The sequence below is a fragment of the Acanthaster planci genome, linkage group LG07 (assembly GCF_054643075.1).
Source record: "Acanthaster planci isolate LZ-2023a linkage group LG07, COTS_SCS, whole genome shotgun sequence".
NCBI lineage: Eukaryota > Metazoa > Echinodermata > Asteroidea > Valvatida > Acanthasteridae > Acanthaster > Acanthaster planci.
In genome coordinates, this window is record NC_141783.1 from 654,005 (window position 1) to 672,412 (window position 18,408).

The 18,408-nt window shown below is 40.9% G+C and overlaps 2 protein-coding genes across 2 annotated transcripts; both read left to right on the plus strand.

The window, feature by feature from the left end:
- The first annotated feature begins 617 nt into the window (after window positions 1-617).
- Window positions 618-9,747, plus strand: LOC110986136 (nuclear distribution protein nudE-like 1-A). Its single transcript, XM_022247789.2, has 9 exons — window positions 618-800; window positions 2,192-2,345; window positions 3,216-3,364; window positions 3,538-3,583; window positions 3,811-3,901; window positions 4,945-5,124; window positions 5,239-5,336; window positions 5,880-5,962; window positions 6,404-9,747. Exons 1-9 carry the CDS (start codon window positions 721-723, stop codon window positions 6,474-6,476), a joined length of 954 nt encoding a protein of 317 aa, XP_022103481.1. The 5' UTR covers window positions 618-720; the 3' UTR covers window positions 6,477-9,747.
- A 2,907-nt stretch (window positions 9,748-12,654) lies between these two features.
- Window positions 12,655-18,209, plus strand: LOC110986146 (uncharacterized). Its single transcript, XM_022247796.2, has 8 exons — window positions 12,655-13,157; window positions 13,411-13,551; window positions 13,861-14,301; window positions 14,519-15,058; window positions 15,379-15,651; window positions 16,246-16,410; window positions 16,535-16,798; window positions 16,932-18,209. The coding sequence occupies exons 1-8, from the start codon at window positions 12,844-12,846 to the stop codon at window positions 17,338-17,340; spliced, it is 2,547 nt and encodes an 848-aa protein (XP_022103488.2). The 5' UTR covers window positions 12,655-12,843; the 3' UTR covers window positions 17,341-18,209.
- Window positions 18,210-18,408: the final 199 nt, after the last annotated feature.

The following is an 18,408-nucleotide window of genomic DNA, read 5'->3' on the forward strand; positions in this document are numbered from 1 at the left end:
CACTGCATAAACTTGTCGGTGCATTGTGCATGAGCGGCCTCGTTTTTTTTTAATATGATTGGATGACAAACAAACAATATACACTTTGCACAAATCTATTATGAGGAAAGAAACGAAGTAAAACAATGATCAGTTTCTGTTTTATTGAATACCTGAAATCAAGTCACCATCATGGGTAAAAAAAGAATAAGGAAATTCTGGGGAAAATCCCCCTTTTTTTGTGTTTTGATGACCGTGAATCATGAAGCTATTGTTGGACAACTGCTGAAAACTGGTTTTAAAGTTCATTCATCCTGCAATAACCATTGTAATAATTTTCAAGCTGCTAACTTTTGTGGATCCTTTGAAAAGATTTTTAAGGTGATTTTTTTTTATAATTAAGTTTCTTATTTTTCAAGTAAATGTATCGGGTATGTCAGGCTATGAGTCCAAATTCCGAAGGCAAATAAATTAATCAATGTTACAATGTGTCACTTCCCCAGAGGTTTATGTGCGCCATTCATGGGTTGTCATGATCCAGACTATGATGCAATAAAGGAATGTCAACATGGTCAGAGGCGGAACTTTAATTTACATGTCATTTCGGGGCTATCATATGTAAGTGCAAGTTCGTCGCAAGAGTACAGTTAAGTACACGTATCGCATCGTTCGCGTTCTCGGTGTTTGAGTCTTAATCGGTTATATCTACGGGTAAATGTGCCTACAGTGTCAGTGAGAGTCATGGCAGAAACACCATCTTTCAGTACCCCCCAAGAAGAGATAGAATACTGGAAAAGGGTTGCGGATGATTACAGGAAGAAGTGAGTATCATGAAAACATGACCAATGACAGACTGACCGTCCACGGGCTAGCAGGCTGATGAACCGAGCCGCCATCGCGTCGCGTCGTGCTACACACCCAACCTGCCAACACCGTCATGACCGGCAGGCCAACTTGTGCCTCGCCTGTCATGTCCATACATTTCTGTGACTTCACACATGTACAGTTCGTAATATGTAGGCCCACGTCTTTAAATGACATAAAATTGAAATACTGATGCCATGGATGGGTTGAAGTTGACTGACAAATTGCGCAAGTTATGGATTTAATATTTATGATTGTGAACTTCCTCAAACATGTCAAACAAACATGATTATAATAGGACACGATGAAGGAACATCAAGACTCAATAGTAATGGTTGTTGCCACCTCAGTTGAAGTCATTGTTACTTATACATTATAAATTGTTGCCAGCTTGTTCATGTTGTCGATGGGAAATGTGGTGTGGGTGTTGAACATCAAAAGTAGCTTTCAACTTCAATTCAAGCTTAATTAAATTACTTCAAGAATCTTTTTTATGTAGGTTAAATGATAGACTCACTCTATGGTGTTTTTGCCAAGAAAATACTTGAAGACAGCAAGGTTTGTGGCTAAATATTGGAACTTTAGATAGATTGGACAGAGTTCATACATGTTTGGGACCATGTCAAATTTTCAAGTGTCATGATATGGAGCCGAGTACATTGTACTTGCCTTCCATTCTGATCTCAGACCTCAGTTTGGGGTCTCATTGTGCTTTTTTCCCCAGGATTTAATATCCATGCCAACGACACTCACCCACTACCGCTCTTCTGACTCTCAGGAAGCAAAAGTCATCAAAAAGTGGAACAGACTTTGGTCCAACACATGAAAAAACAGACATTTTAAGCCTAATATCTGGACTATCGCTGCAGTGTCGCCATCTTTCAAAGTGAAAAAACACTTTGATATCACTGTTTTTTCATTGGTACATGCAGAACTTGCGGGAACTTTTTTAAATGTCCTTTGTGTCACAGCACGGGAAATCACTGCATGTTTATTTTGGGCATGTTTGGTCAATCTATGCAATCATTCAATCTTGGTGCAATAATTCTGTCATCAGCCAACCACCCTATCTTTCTTCTTCGTGGTTGTGGAAGATTGTTTCAAAAAAGGGAGGTGAAGTCAGAGATTTCATACAAGTGATAGCACTGTGCCATCGGACGATCGTATCGATCAACCAATCTCTCCAAACATTCACACAACATCCAGAATGAAATACATGTAGTTAAACATTTTCAAATTTAGACAAAAATGCCCTCTTTACAATGCAGACAAAATGTAAACATGTACATGTATGGTCTCTATACGTACATTTATGTAATTTCCTGGTGATGACGGTGTTTAATTTCAGTTGGGAAGAAGCTAAGGAAGAACTAGACGAATTTCAGATCAGTAGTCAGGAACTGGAGGCAGAACTTGAAACACAGCTAGAGGCTGCAGAAGGCAAAGTCAAAGAACTGACCGCTGCCAAGGAGAGGTTACAGAATGAGACGGATAATCTCAAGGTTTGTCTTGACGAGCCACGGTGCTCAAGACATGAAGTCATGGCATTTTCATCGTTCCCGAGTTTGATCACCTTTTTTTTTCCTGTTGTCGAAGGGTCCATCCATGCAATGAATTTTTCTGATGTGCACTTTCTGTGCGACTTCACACTTTTCTTCAGTGTGTGAAAACAATGTGCATACTATTGAGGTAAAGTCTATAGAAAGGTGCACTTATTTGTCCATGTTGTCTGGACAGCTGAGGGCGCTGTAGCTGTGATGTCATTCAAGGAAGACACTGTTCACTGTATGCTTTCTTGTACATATTTTTAAGTCCAAATTTGCTCATTGAAAAGACTTAACCAGTTTGCCGCATAGGTCAGCAAGAGTATTGGATGGATAGTAAGTCTCCCCCTCCCCATTTATACCAATAACCCATAATTCTTGGAGCGGAGCTATTTAGCTGAATCATTCATCAACATTACTCCCAGCTTTTTGTCCTGGCAACGAGATGGCAGGGCAAACAGTTGTGCGATTGTCACGGTAAACTTTATTTGGTTTGGGATACTCTGAAGAAGAAATTGTCTTCTGACCATTAGAGTTTGAGCTAGAATCAAGGAGGTTGTACTTGGATATGTCGTGCCCTTGGTTATCCAGGGATAGTTGGATGGAATATTTATGAGTAAATCTGCTCTGAGTTTGCCCTGTTTTAAACTTACATTGATGGACTGACACATGCCTAGTTTTCCATCTGCCACACATTGCGAAGGATTTGTTTAGTTTTGACATCCTAGTATGTCCACATGTCCTTGAAGTGGCAGCCTGTTTGCTGGCATTATGCAATGCATTTCTTTGTATCATATTTAAAATCTGAATGATTATATTGCTTTGTAGGAAAAGCTAGAGCACTCTCAGAATGAATATCTGAGGCAAATTAACGAGCTTCAAGATGAGTTGGCTCAGATCAAGGCCATCCGTGAAGAGTTGACCAAATACATCAGGGAACTGGAACAGCACAACGATGATTTAGAGAGAGCAAAAAGGTAGGTATTTACATGTCTTAGCTTTGCACTTCATCCATTGCCAATTTTACAAGAGGCACGCTTCTTGTTTTGTTCTTATTGTTCAAGTTTGATTTATGTAAAGCGCATGGTTCTGTCGAGGGATTTATTTTTAAAGTTAAAATCAAACCATCATCACTTATTTTCTTGTGTAGAACTACCGTTACATCTTTGGAGGATTTTGAAGCGAGACTGAATTTGGTGAGTATTTATAACCGCTCAGAAAACATGTCAAAGGAGATACGCTTGGGGGCAGCTTGTATAGGGGCACCATGGTTTGGTTGCCGTGGCGATCGCAGGTCCTCCATGCCACTTTGGCTGATGAAAGATGCCGCATTACTGCAGTAAATCATTCACATAGGGTTTTTCTTGGAATTTGAAATACAAATTCTTGGCGGTTTTGACCAAAACTTCCGTGACTTTTGCAGGCAATCGAGAGAAACGCATTTCTGGAAAACGAACTTGACGAAAAGGAAACCCTGGAGGTGACAATACAGAGAATGAAGGATGAAGCAAGAGGTGAGTTGGACTTCCTTGGCCTGCATGTCAGCCAAATTTTGGAAAGATTGTCTCGTGATGGCAGGCTGGATGGTCAGGCTCTGTACTACTGAAATGACGAGGCCATGTTATGATATCACTTCGTGACAGGACACCGAGTAGTCAATAGTTCAAACTCCTGATACTAACATGAGGGGTTTGAATTGAGCGACCTTGGATGAGTCATGTTACCCTTGCTTGCCTGTCTTCGACCCAGGAGTATAATTGGTACCTGTGAGGATAGAGAGGGTTACCATGGTTACTATGCCTTTAACCCTCCTATGCTGAAGTCACTCTTTGGGTCACTTGGTAAACACCTCAAAGAAGCACAGCTGTGTCGTGTTGCGCACTGCACCAACATGCAAGAGAGTGACCTTGGGCACTTGTGCACATTTGTGCTGTAAAACTAAAGGAGGGTTAATGTGTACTCTGAGCCGTATCTGGTCTGAGCGGGAACGAGAGAGGGCGTGTTTTGTAAAAGCAAGGATGGTGTGTTGATGTTAATATACCTCAGTAATGAAGCTGCAGCGGTAGACAAAATTTTTCTGCCCTGGCCTGACTCGGTGACAGCAGATTAGCCACTTTTAGATGGTATTAATTTTGATCAAAAGATATGATTTGTAAAAAGGGTAATTTATATCGGCTACTGTGAGAATCAATCCAAACACCATATGTCAGATTGACTTCATATTCTGTAACTCACTGGTGCTTCACCCTGGGTGGTATTTGCTTCAACATGGGCCGAGAACAGTTGCCAATTTCAACTTCAATACACGGTTCGTCTTGACAGACACCCAGGATATGGTGTGCATACAAAACCAATGGAAAGTGAGATGTACGGAGATCAACAGTCAAGGACTTCAGGGAACACTTGGTTTAACCCATCGCTTCCCTTTGCATAGAGATGTTCCTGATCATTTCTGTTCATTCTCTGAAGTAAATTTGTTAAGAAGGATAAATGTATGCATGATAAATGGATCCGTCTGGAAGGACTTACTGTTTGTGGTCAACTTTTCATCTGTCAGACATGGCTCAAGAACTGGCTGTCCAAGGTAAGATGATGGGCGGCCGGAGCACCCAAGCTGTCCCAGACAACGACAGGATGGACACTACCCCGCAAAAACACGGTGATACGAGGCTTCCTGAAACAGACAACAAGGTCTTACACGAAGCGGAGACAAACACGACGCCTGGCCTGAACAGAGGTTTGTGTGTGGTAATAAAGCATATAAGCAAGATGTGCAGTATTTGATCTGATACGTGTAATATATGGAAGTGATGCTCATTCAATATTTGAGTTTACCGTTCCATCTTTCTAGTGACTGAAGTAGGCGGAAGTTCTGGAAATACACCGTTAACAGCGTCGGCCAGAATTTCAGCGCTCAACATAGTTGGAGATCTACTTAGAAAAGTTGGGGTAAGTCCTTCTCCCAGGCAGGCCTTGTGCATGTAGTAAGAGAGATTTATTTCTACTCACTTTGATTTTGTTTGACCATGTTTACCATACTTCATTAAAAGTAGCCATAGTTTTGCAGTTTTCAGGGAGAGATTATCAACCCAATGCCTGAAAATTTTTTGTCATCAAGAATCAGAAGGTATTGTAAAATTATAAGGAATATCAAATTTGAGAATGGCAGCAAGTTCAGGGATATGTAAAATGAGAAGAGAGTTTCATGTGATCACAAATATCAACTGCAAGACGTATAAACATTTCAATGTGAAGGGCAAACAAGTAGGGAGATTTTTAAAAATTGAACAGATATGCTGTGAATCTCACACAACTTCTTTAAAAATTGCTTCAAATGCATCATTTCATATTTCTCTGTTTTAGGAATCGGTAATCTGGCACCTTCGATGTCACTTTGATTTGCATCGTTTTTGTAAGATTTGTCGAGTATACAGTGCTGAGTTTGATTTTTTGATTTGAAGTCAAATAAGGTTGTGTTTTGTTTTCATTCAGGCTTTAGAAACCAAGTTAGCGTCGTGTAGAAATTTCGTCAAAGATCAACCGAGAAGGGCCAACAGTCCGGTTGATTCACCAAGGTATGTTCAAGGATTGTTGTGAGAAAAAAAGTATGAGCAAAACCAGCAATGTTTTTGAATGTTAGTGAGTTCATGATTCCCTTTGTTCATTTGTGCAACAAAGTGTTCTTAACAACCTTTACTTTAGCAGATAAAAGCACTTTTATGCCGACTTTGTACAATTCTCATAAAAGAAAAGAACACTGAAAAAGGTGGAAACATTTTCTTGAGCAAAACTTTGAGTGTACAAGATACCTTAAATAGTAAAGTGATGCTGTCAAAAGTTTACCAAAATATTTCATTTAGTTCAAAACCAGAGTTTGTATTCGTTTTATTTGTACTTGATAGGAAAGACAAATGACCTAATACACGATGCTCTGTTTCTGCAGCCAGGGCCATGATGCAAAAGTAGAAATCTTTATTAACGATCGCATTTTTCCCCCTTTTTTTTTTTTGCATCAGGGCAGCCAAGAGAGCCAACAGAACCGGGGCATCTTCGAGTACCTTGCAAGGAATGGTTAAAATCACAGTATGATCAACTAGAAAGGTTTGGAACGCAAACAGATAATGACATGATTTATTCAGACCAATCATGTTTAACATGTACAAAATGTATAAATGGAGCCAACGTAGTTGGCTGTAGATTAGTAGATTATTAATGATATGTACATGTTTTCTTTTTATAATGTTTGCCGTAATTGTAATTGAAATTGTAATAAATGTGTGACATAGAGAATAAAGCGTAAGTTCTATTGCCCCGTATGAAACATTGCAGAATAAAGAGCTTTCATGAAAAGGCAAGAGTTGGTCACCAGTATAGCCGTAGACCCGTACATGTAACGGCAGAGGGGGAAGTCAGTGCGTGTAGTCATTGGGGCTAAGTTTATGGTACTTACGGGATCAATTGTATTTATAAAGTATTTTATTACTAACCTCTGACTTTACAAGACATGCAAGATAACAGGTATGCATATGTTTATATTGGTGTTTATCAAAGGGAAAAAAAAAGCACATGGCTTGTAATGAAGCTACAATGCGGTTGCAATGCTGCAGGACTGTTGGTTTGTGTACAGATTGCTCTGGCTGTCCCTCCGTTTCTTCTTTGGAGGTGTTGGTTTTTTTCTGAATGAAAATCACCATCAATACTGCGATGGTGTTGTCTCTTGGTAAATTGACTTGAAGCTTGCATCAAGCTCATAGAGCTAGTTATAGAAACTAGAGCGCTGACTCATGTACAAAGTAATGCCTGCTGGGCGCATCCATGTTTGTGCACAAACCTGTGGGAAAACTGGGAACTTTGTAGGGCTATTTGCATATCTGTGTCTATTCTAAAACGCTACGTCAACAAAGCTGATACGCAAAGACACTAATCCACAATCAGTAAATGAGTGATTCATTTCGCTTTGCATAAACAGTGCAAATGTGCGCATATTCACCACAGATGATTTTGCCGTGACAGATTTTAGCGGTACCCGTTGCACGTTGAATACGTTATTCGATATTCATTCTGATTTGATCTGATTTTGAATGTTCTACAATTTTGCACATGGCTTCAAAATGTCTGCGTCCAGGACAGCGTCAAATTTGGTCACGCGGAGAATGAGAAGTTAGCACTCTAGTAATTTAATATAGCTCTATGGTCAAGGTACAGATTGATCCAACAGACAGGGCATGTGTTGTATGTTATGTCTTCCCCCCACCCCCGGGGCTGGATTTGACACAATAGGCACGACCAATGTTCATTAGCCTTGATCTGCAAGTGAGATCCTCAAGAGAGTTTTGTAATGGTGCTCATGACGGCATCGCCGATGTGGGCATTGCTTTTTTTTTTTTTTACCGAGGATAGTTTATGCTGTGGGGTTGATATGCGGAGTTAGTCTGGGTTAACATGGTGTTACTGTCTCAGGTGTTGTGTGGCATCTTTAATCGCAATGGCTGATGTCTTAGCTTTCTTGTAATGAAGTTTTTCAGCAACTTCACCCTTAGCCATGTGACAGATGTTGAAGACCTCCTAGGAGGTTGAAGGGGTGCGCAGATCTTTTTACGCTAGCCTTGTAATTCCCTAATTTAATACGACAGTCGTGGTCCAAAGTTTACATCTAGACTTGAAGTTTTGACTTCCTTTGCTGTTCCTGACAACCACAGTCGAGCCTCATTATGAAGCACGCTGCTCTACCAAAATACTGTTGTCAAGTGCAAATTCTGAGAATCTCAATCATTTGATGACTTCTTTTGTTTTTTCCATTCCAATTCTCACAAAGTTCTGGTTGTAACAAAGTAATTTGTATGGTCCTAGTGACTTTGTTACAACCAAAGCTGACCATTCTTTTTCTGTGGCTGTCCAGCTCCAGATGGCACATCTATTTTATTTCCATGAAGCTATAAATAAATAAGATAGAGCCGTACATTGATTGATCAGACTTAAAAGAGGATGGTTGCAAGGAATGAAGAGTAGTCTTGAAAACACTTCCAGTCAGCCTGTAAAGTTTTGACCACAATTATACATGTACAGGTACTAGGATAAGCTGTTTATTTACACAGTACATGTACCATTGAATTATCACGGCTCTGGTGCATGGTAACTTAGAATGCATTACTAATCAGGATCAAAATACTTATGAATAGATACTAACATTGAATCAATGTTCAAGGGTTTACATTTTAAATGTGCAACTGCTGCTGAAATGATCCAAATTGACAGAAAGCCTGATATCCGTTCTTGCCTCCCTGTCCTCATTTGGAGAGGATGTTAATTTCTTCTTTGTGAAAGTTTACATGAATCACTCTCAATCTTGTCATCTTATCTACATGAGTATCACATGCCTGTCATATCAAACTCTTTATTTTCTCTTGTTTGAGTTTGTTATAAAGAGGCATTTTATACTATGTATTCGTTGGTGTAACTTAAACACTTCCTATTTAAGAAATTTCACTGGCTGCATAAATGACAAGTGATGTTCAGAACGGAGGAACACGGTGAAACATTTTGCTCAGCAGATAATGACCGAAGACATTTGTAATATATTGACTGGACTGCTATCGAGAATGTGCCTCGTGCACAAAGAGCACACATGTGCAATCAGTCCTGAACCGCCCACGCATTGGTTGGTCCAACTTGGCTCGTTTTATGCTTTCAATCTTGCATGACCCTCCTGTGGTTTTTATTTTAAAAAGACTTTCCAATCATCCATCTCGTGGGTTTTTTAAAGATGTATTGGGAGTTAAGAGTGAGCAGATCGCGCTCTATGTGTATTCTTAGATATGGCAGAAGATTCGCCAGACTGGACTTAGAGCATTTCAGGTTGTGCGTTTTTAGATTTGATGTCACTTTAGATGCCATTTATACTGTTGTATTTATAATTAAGAGGATTTCATAATGGTCAGCATTAAACTGAGATTAAGCTTTACTTTTAAAAGATAAGGTTTTTAATTCGGCATCGCCAAAAAGTTTGCTATACGGCCATTTTTTTCTGAGCTGTGAAAACTGGAAATGAACTTCTAAATTTTGACACTCCTTCAAATAATCTGGTAGAATACTCTGCACAAAACTAACGACGGATTTTGTCATTTCAGTTTGGTATTAGCCTGTAACACGCTAACCTTTCAGCAACAAAAAAACATGAACTTTTGCTTTCCATTTTAATCTGTCTGATGTCACTTTAAAACTTCACACTCAAAGTCGTATCTTGAGTTTAAGCATGCAATCTAATTTTTTGTCCATGTCACAAAAGTGATAAGCTATCATTGTACATCTGAGCATACGTGTTTAAGAAATAAAGTAAACCAGCATTTTAAGTGACAACTTATACGCTTTACCATTCGTGTTGATATCTTGTTTCCTAGGTATTAGTTAGGAACATGGCACTCTTCAGATGCCTAAAGGTAAAGGCAGATGGGGGAGACGATTTTGACACATTGCATTTCCCTTCAAAAAGTGTGTAAAAAGTCAAAAAAGTAGCCTAACCCCTTCAGAAGGGCCATTGAAGGTTACACGAAAAAAATTCCACTTTTTGACCCCTCCCAAACAAGTTTGGCCTCCCCCCTAACAAAAATGGTTTTGTATCCACCCCTGCCTACATGCAGCCTTGACTTTGACAGCTAGCTGCCACACTGCGCATGCTGACGCACATTGTAAATTTGCATGCACAAGGCGGCAGATCTGTTGGTGCCATGTCCGTGGGTGTAACCCCGTGTTGAGCCGGGCTTAAATGTTACTGTACGGGAAAAAAAAATGGGTCCCAAAATATTAAATGGAATGCTGAAATTTCTAACTTTGTTTTAAATATGCCGTGAAATGCAGGAGAAGGGGCGCAACTACTTTCCCCGAGGTAACCCGGCCCCCAGCGCACCTTAATTCAATTCGCGTTTACATCAAATTCCCCCCATTTCCTGATAGTTAGATCTGCCCTTGCGGTACACAAACGAACTCAAACAGGGAGGCGTTTTTTAAAGTGTAAATGCAATTAATTTTTCTTAGACGCAGTTTTTCTTCAACTCCGTAGTCTCTTTTAAAGTATGAAAATTCTTTCACATACGTCTTTGGTTAAATGTAAAAAAAAGTGCGCGTTTTAAACACTAAATTTGGTTGTTTCACAATAGTGCGCGAAATCTATCGACCCAATACGCGTTTGGAGAGGGTCAACAAATATCGCGCGTTGTGATTGGCGAAGGCGTTTCAAATACTTGGAGGCGCACTATTGTGAATCGCCCGTATTCAAATTAGCGTGTTTTCCGGGACAACTGAGGGCGCTGTTGTTGTGAATTCATCTAACATAGGCTTGTATGTTTAAATTGTGAACCCAAAAAAAATACTGACTGAAAATATTTCAGAGAAAGGGATTGACGTTTCCTTAGTGCTTTGCAAATAAGCAACAAATAAACGACAATTAAGAAGCAGAGAAGAGAAACCCGAGTCTAGCAAAATCTACAAAAATGCAGCCCTTTTTTGTATACAAGACATTGCATTGATTGAGGCTTCTTCCTGAGATGACATCACAGTTTTGCTCAATGAATATGAAAAACTCCTCAGCATGAAATCCAAAAAGGCAGTAAAATACTCTTTGAAATAGTGACACAAAAGCTGAAAAATCAGACCCTTTTCAAAGGTTTGTATTCAAACAAATTAATTGCAGCTACCCTGTAAGGAGGAAATATCACAGCTTGCAAGTACTAGAATATTTCTTTATACTGAAAGACATATTGCCGGGGTCCTCTACATGTTTCAACAAGTTGATGTGAGAAGGCAGTATAGGAGAAGGTCCAAAATCAATTTGAACGATTCATTCATTCATTTCATCTTTACCCGCCATCCCAAGTGCCATCAATAATACTTCAATAAACCACTAAGCACAAATATGACTAATAGACTAAGACAGTGTTACTTGTTTACCTTTACTGATGCCTCACTTGGTTTGGACAGAAGCCGTCCATTGTTCTGTTCTGCAGAGCCACAGTACTAGATGCCATTGCAAGGAGTTTTGTTCCAACAGGCAAAGAATCTCCACCGGCCAAACTTGGTTCTTTAATCGACAGTCCAACGAAATGTCAGACGAATTTGCAACGCACTGGATTCTATCCTGCAATACAGAGCAAGATGGCACCAAAAAATGAGGACCTGCTCTTTCTTGGCACAGCACTTGGACGCACACCCTCGACAAGGAAATCGACTGGTGCTTTCATAAATAGAGACGATGACATTTAATTCTGCAGTATTTGATTTCTTTACATGCCTCGCAGCGTCACAGCTCAGCAAGACGAACGACGCAAACGAACCAAGGACTCAAACAGAGAAGAGCCCTCTTCCCCACTGCGTGCGCCAATTGTGAGCTGCACATCTCTTACCAAAATATCACGTAAATTAAGGGAAAAGAAAGAAAAGAAAAAATCTCCCTACCTTTATGTGCCATTCTCCCAACATTGGTGACCCTTCGTCTGTAATGCACGTGATATGTGATTGCAGCTCCTTTCACTTCGTACAACCCAACAACCCCGAGGCACGCCCAAAAAGCTACCACCCAAGTCAGGGACAAGAGATAGAGGAAGGGTCGTGTTCATTCCTTAACAGAGCCGCTTAAACAGACTTACGAATTTCCAGCTGAAGGTGCTTAGTACAATTCCAAGAATGTCTTTGTACTTAATTAAGAGCGCAGCACATTGTCAGGTTTGTAACAGGGCCTACTAAGAAGTTTACAATGTCAACAGAAACAAAATTGCACCCGCTGAAGAAGCAAGAGTAAGGCCATTTTGTTGGTTTACGCGGAACCCTTTACAAGTCAATTGCTTACATTAATGCCTCCTATTTGGAAATATGTTCTGTCTTTTAGGTTTAGGAGAGAGAGCGCTCGAGAAATAGAACGGGGAAACTTTGAAATGTGAACCAGGGTGGCAAAAATGAGATTTCTTGAAACGAAATTGCACTTTTTTTTTCGTGTTGTACACTCCACTACACCAGCTGCAGGGTTTTATAAACGGAACTCCAACAAATACGTTTCATCTGAAATAATCTGAAAAACGGCAGGACATTTATAAGTGGTATTTTTAAAGCATTTTTCTTTTTAGGCAACAAAATTGAATTTGTTGGAATCATTTGAAACTGTACATTAATGTCGCTCAATTTGCGTCAAGTAAAATTTGTGTGAACGCAACACAATTGAGAGCGTGCGCGTATTACGTAAAGACGCAATGCACACTTAAAGTTTTGTGACGTCAGACGATCAATGATGATCTACACAATGTTTTCATTGTCTACCAAATTTATCACATAGCAACACTGTATCATATAGCAACCAAACTAGACACAATTTTGCAGAATTCTTGCAGATTTCGTTGTGAGAACATTGATTGCGATTCAAAGCGATTTTACTGATACAAAATTGAGTATAAAATCTATCCAGCTTGCGAAAATGACTTCCGGTAGTCAGTCTAAGGTCCAAGCTGAGTTCAAGAGGAAAACTGCGTGGTTTTCCGAAGATCGAGACACCGGCCTCCTCCAAGCGAGCAGCCGTGAACATCCCGGCCGTGTCAACCCGTTGGCCAAGCTCAACTTGCTCTGCTGCCTTCGACGTCCCCGGACCATCGAGGTTGAACATCTCAGTCAGCAGGGCGCGAGCACCTCACCCAGTTCTGGCGGGCTTCTTGCGGCCAGAAAACTGGGTCGAGTAAAACACCCCCATCCCCTTGCCTTCCGACTGGAAGATAAATACTCCTTGCCAAATTTGTGAGTACAAGTCCGATGAGTTGATTTTAATGTTATCACGAATTCACCAATTTAAATTCGGTCATCACGAATCAAATTGCCTCAATCACAAGTAATTAAAAGACGCGCTGGAAAGTCTAGTCTAAATCAAGAGGAAAGCAGTTTTAAGTGAATAGCGACAAAAATTGTTTCATTTCATCGTTGATCTTGTTAGTTTTGACCCTATTTAAGTGACTTGAGAGTCAAGGGGTGGTTGTTGACTCTATTTCTGCAGGTGTGGCAAGAATGGGTCACAGAAAGACCCATCAACGACCCATGGGAACCCACATTGCCCCCGCCCACAAAGGGGCAGTCACGTGAGTAAGTCATCACACGTGGTTGATGGGTTCTTAACCTGCAGACAGGTACAAAAATGGTGAGTCGGCTAATTCACAATTTTTATGAGGCAATCTTTGGCACTACCTTTTGGTGACTACAGCGCAATTTTTTCAAAGATTTTCATTTGAAATGACACACTATTTTCGTTCTATGTTTTCACTGTTTTAAAAACGTTTGCAAAATCATCCCAAACTGTGAAGTCAGAGAAGTCCTGTATATTTTTTTCCCAAAGCCAATTCGTGCACATATTTTATTAAATCGTACGCAAGAGTTTTCACCACCATAAGATAATTACCATGTCCCTTCTCTTAAAAAAATTCTGTCCACATGTTATCCTTTTCCACAGCGAGAGCGATGCTTTGGAATCAACTCTCAGCGAGGATTTCGAAGAGTACATCTTACTGGACGAGGCCAGCAGCGAAGCCTGCGATACTCGCTGGAGGGAGATGAGAGAAGATTGTGGTGGTTTGAAAGACGAACGACACAGGCGTCCAGCGGAAGCGACAGATTCAGCGTGGAAAGAAACTGGCAATTCTCTCGCGGGCGATGGAAATGGGGGTTGCACAAATGCATCGGACTCGCCCAGCAAGGCAGAGGTAAAGATGAGCCACGGTGCCTTGATGGTTACTGCTCGGCGCAAGGAGGCAGGTACGAGGACCCACAAGAAATGCCAAAGTCGCTGCCCCAGAGAAATATGTACAGGGAACGACGACGTGGAGGTGTCTGATTGTGGAGATGAAGACAGTGGAAAGATAACGGCAGATACCGTAGATAACGATATAAAAAGGTGAGGATAGCCACTGTTCTCTTACTTTGGGAACATAAAATTAAGAAGTAAAATTAATGAAAACTGTCAGCAGTTCACCATCTACAAACTTTTGGGTCAATCAACTACGTACATAAGATGTACGTACTGCCAAAGACGACCGATTTTTCATGTGTAAAGACAAAACCTAGGTATCTTCGTAGCCCTGATCAATTCTTGGCTTGCATTGCGATCGCAGGGCACCATCTGAGACCTGCCAGATATACACACCTGCTCCAGGAATAACAGTTCGCCTGATTCAAGTTCAACCGGCTAACCAGCTAACCGCCAATCAGCTTCCGATCATCAGACCTTCCAATCCAGTCAGGAGCCCCCAAAGTACCAACTCAACATCTCAGGTATCGGAGAGGCCAATCACTCACCGGTCGGCTGACGGTGGACAGCCCCAGGGCGCGTTAGGGAAAACAGCTAGCCCCACGGGGGAAGAATTGCAGGGGAATCTGCCAAAACCAAAGACGTTTACCACGAAGCACATCAATCCGAATCTCGGTATCCTGAGCTCACGAGCGCTGAAGAGGAGAGTGAACCCACCCAAACGTCAGAAAGACCTCCCTACAAGAAGCCAGGAACCCTCTTCACAGGAGAACTGTGGGAAGACAGAGAACACGCTGGTGAAGAAAGAGGTGTCTCCTGCCGAGAGGGATGAAGAGTCAAGGAGGAGACAACTGAATGCTTCGATTATTGCCAAGATCCAAGAAGAATCATGTGGGACAGACAGGTGAATTAAACATTTATTACCTATAGTGATATGATGCAGTCCCTTCTGAGAGATAAATGAGCTATGCTAGAGATTATAATTATTCCATCAAACCTTTACCAAAGAACACGCTTGGTAAAGTCGTTTGTCCACACCATGTTTTTCGGATATAGCACATCAGATTTTACTGTACAGGAATTATTTGTTTCCTCTGCAGCAAAAGTTATGATAGTATGCTAGATTCAGACGTGTTATTTAAACAAACTTTTTAAATATTGGCCAAGTATCATTGTGGGCGTTTCTAACCGAGTTTCATCCATCGTGGCGATCTTTCGGCGCAGACACGCCGCGGTGGAGCCTGGTCGACCTGCGGATGGCGCTGTCCACAAACACACCGCAGTAACAGCAACTCCTGCCCAGCCTACCTCACTGAGGTCAGCAGCACCGGCCGAGCTGGTGACGCTACCCCCGACCGTCCTAGAGGCTCTAACCCTCGAGCAGGAGAAGGGACGACAGCTGCTGGAAAAAACTCGGCAGCAGAGCAAGATGATGATGAACTGTCTGATGAGACAGCGCGAACTCAGGAAAGTTGACGACAGTGCAAATCATTCAAGGTAGGATTTTAAAAACATTTCTATTAACAAAGAAATGTTGCTGACGATTTCAACTTTACTATAGATTATCATGTGAATTACTTTATTTCCTTCGGCAATGTTTAACTTGTGAATTCACAGTTCCGACATTTTTAAAGCTTTGTTCATTAAATGAGCAGCAGATATTCTAAAATTGTAGAGAACGCTTTAACATAACCAATCAAGCTCAGTATTATCACACGGTAATGAATTTGCAGTGTAGGCCGAGCTAGTTGGGTTGTGCCAAGGTTAATGAGGCTAGAATCGTGCGTCACGAAGCACCGAGAGATCCGGGAAGCGACTCGCCTTTCATAATCCACATCCACGTCGGGTCCATGGCTCCTAAAAAGCATACACGTATAGGACATCACAGCAACTAGACTCTGAGAACGTTTATCTGTCATGCAGATGAATTCAGAATATTTAATCGTCTGTGTCTTTAGCGTTGTCTTTTTGGCATCCTCCACTCAGCAAAGAGAAGTACGACAGCTTCTCGACATTTTCATAAACACTGCACAGAATCACATACGTATCTCCAATCGAAACTGCAGACTGTTATTTAAAATGCCTTCACAGACCACACCCAGGGTCTGACTCGGTCGTCGGCAACTCACAACAGCCGTCGGATATAATGGCCTGTGCCGACAGGATGGTTGCCACCAACGACATGTTCAGGGAGAACATTCAAAACCAGATGATCGCCAGCCACAACGCCTGGATGATGCTCAAACGAAGAAAGGGGTAATTATTGATGAATTAGACACCATACACAAGAGGACGGGGCAAATGGTTTAGCTAAAATCTGGAAGTCGCAATGGTTATTGCCATTTAATTTTGATGCGGGTTGACTTGTCTTCAAACTTAGAATGTTCTTCGCCGCAAAACGTAAACAAGACCACGAAGAAGGCAGTCTTCAGGACGAGAAGACAGCCAACCAAAGATGCAAGGGAGTCCCATCCGACCAACCACGTGTCATCAGTAACTCACCAGGACAGGGCACTGATGACTTAGTTTTATACAAGGGTAAACTCCTGAAGTTATGCTGGCCACATCCCAAGGATACCATCTTGGCCACCAAGACAAGAGAGGCCAAGGAACTTCCTGAGAGGATTAACAAGAAGAGGAAGAAGTGAGTTGCCTTGCATCTTGTTTCCTTAGGTGTTCCAACTTTCACATTTTTTGTTTCGACTCTGCGAGGAGTCTGCATACGAGATTAAAGCACGCGCATATTTTATATTCACTGTCACCTTTTGTATCTTTAGGAATTCTATTCATCCGGTTGCTGCGACGCTGCAACCCTTTTCTTCATGCCAACCATCCGAGGATGAACTTGACTACATGTACAGGGCACAACTGCAGCTAGCTGATGTGAACTCGGGGACTTGCCAGAAGACTCCCGCGCCGAACTCCAATTTATGGGGAGTTGAGCTCATACCTAGCGGCACTGTTGTTGCGGACGAATTCCAGGCAGATGCTTCGAAACCGTCCCCCTCTAACCCTCTAGTGTGGGCCTATGAGACGCTCCAAGACCCGAAGAGAAGACGAAGACCTCGGCTGAAGAATCTACAGAGGGTGGTAGACGCCAGTAAACACAGGACAACAGTACAGAAGATCAAGTCCACGAGGCCGGGACCAGACGAAGTGATCTACGTCAGCGAAGAGGAATTTTAAACAAAAGGACCACAATTCCATGTTTGTATAAACGATAGTCTTCTTAAACATAACCATCTGTTGCTGATTAGGTAATTTTTATCGATTTCCAAAAGCCAAGTTGTTTCTAAAGATCTTATGAAACAACACCGGGGAACACAAAACTTCAAAATTCCCACCAAAAGACAAAGAGGTTGGATGTTTTCAATTGTCCTGCTGGTTGTTTGAAATGCAACTATGTGAAAGCAAGACATTTGAGGGACTAGTATTCCAAGTTCATCATGTAGCCCTTTATGCAAATGGGTCATTGGTTTGCCTGAAGAATTTTGAAAGCACAGGCCTGTGAGAAAATTTAATTAGAAATTGGGACGAACTCTGTAATAACTCGTCCCATGACTGTTTGAAAATTACAATTTCCTCACACTAAATCTGGAGAAGTATTTGAAACTAATCTTTTGTTTAAAATGTTTATTTCAAATTACTGTGTCAAACAGAATTCTTGAGCCGTTTCAGAAACAGTTCAAAAATGTGATAAAAATAAAGAAAAATAAATACTTCAAGAAAAGCAGGGGAAAAAGAAATCTTAAAGTTTACAGCTCAAGAAAGTACATTTGCAATGTACACGAGCACTGTGATTCAACATCATGCGGTTATTCCACCTGGAAAAATGACAAATTCTCAAAATAACTTTTCAATGTAAAGTTGTTTTACAAACTTTTGAGTTTTGAATGCATTAACTTGGACAAGAAAGGAAATTCTGCAGGTTTCTTTAAACATTAATTGACCTGTCTTTTATCTTTTATACAATTTTCAAAAAGGCAGTTAAAAATGACTGTTCTAAGAACAATGCACAACCCTCAAGTAAAATAAAAACCATGTTTATAATACTACACATTTTCATACTTTTCTATCTATTCTTTAAAGTTATTCACAAATAACTGACTCCATGTAATAATGCATTGTTACCTACTTAAAAAGAAATAAAACATAGTTTAAAAAGCACCTCTATGTAAAACATGTTTTCTCTGATTTTTATCAGTTCAAATAAATATGGAAGCATCCAAATCGAAAGCAGTGTCATTTGTCTTA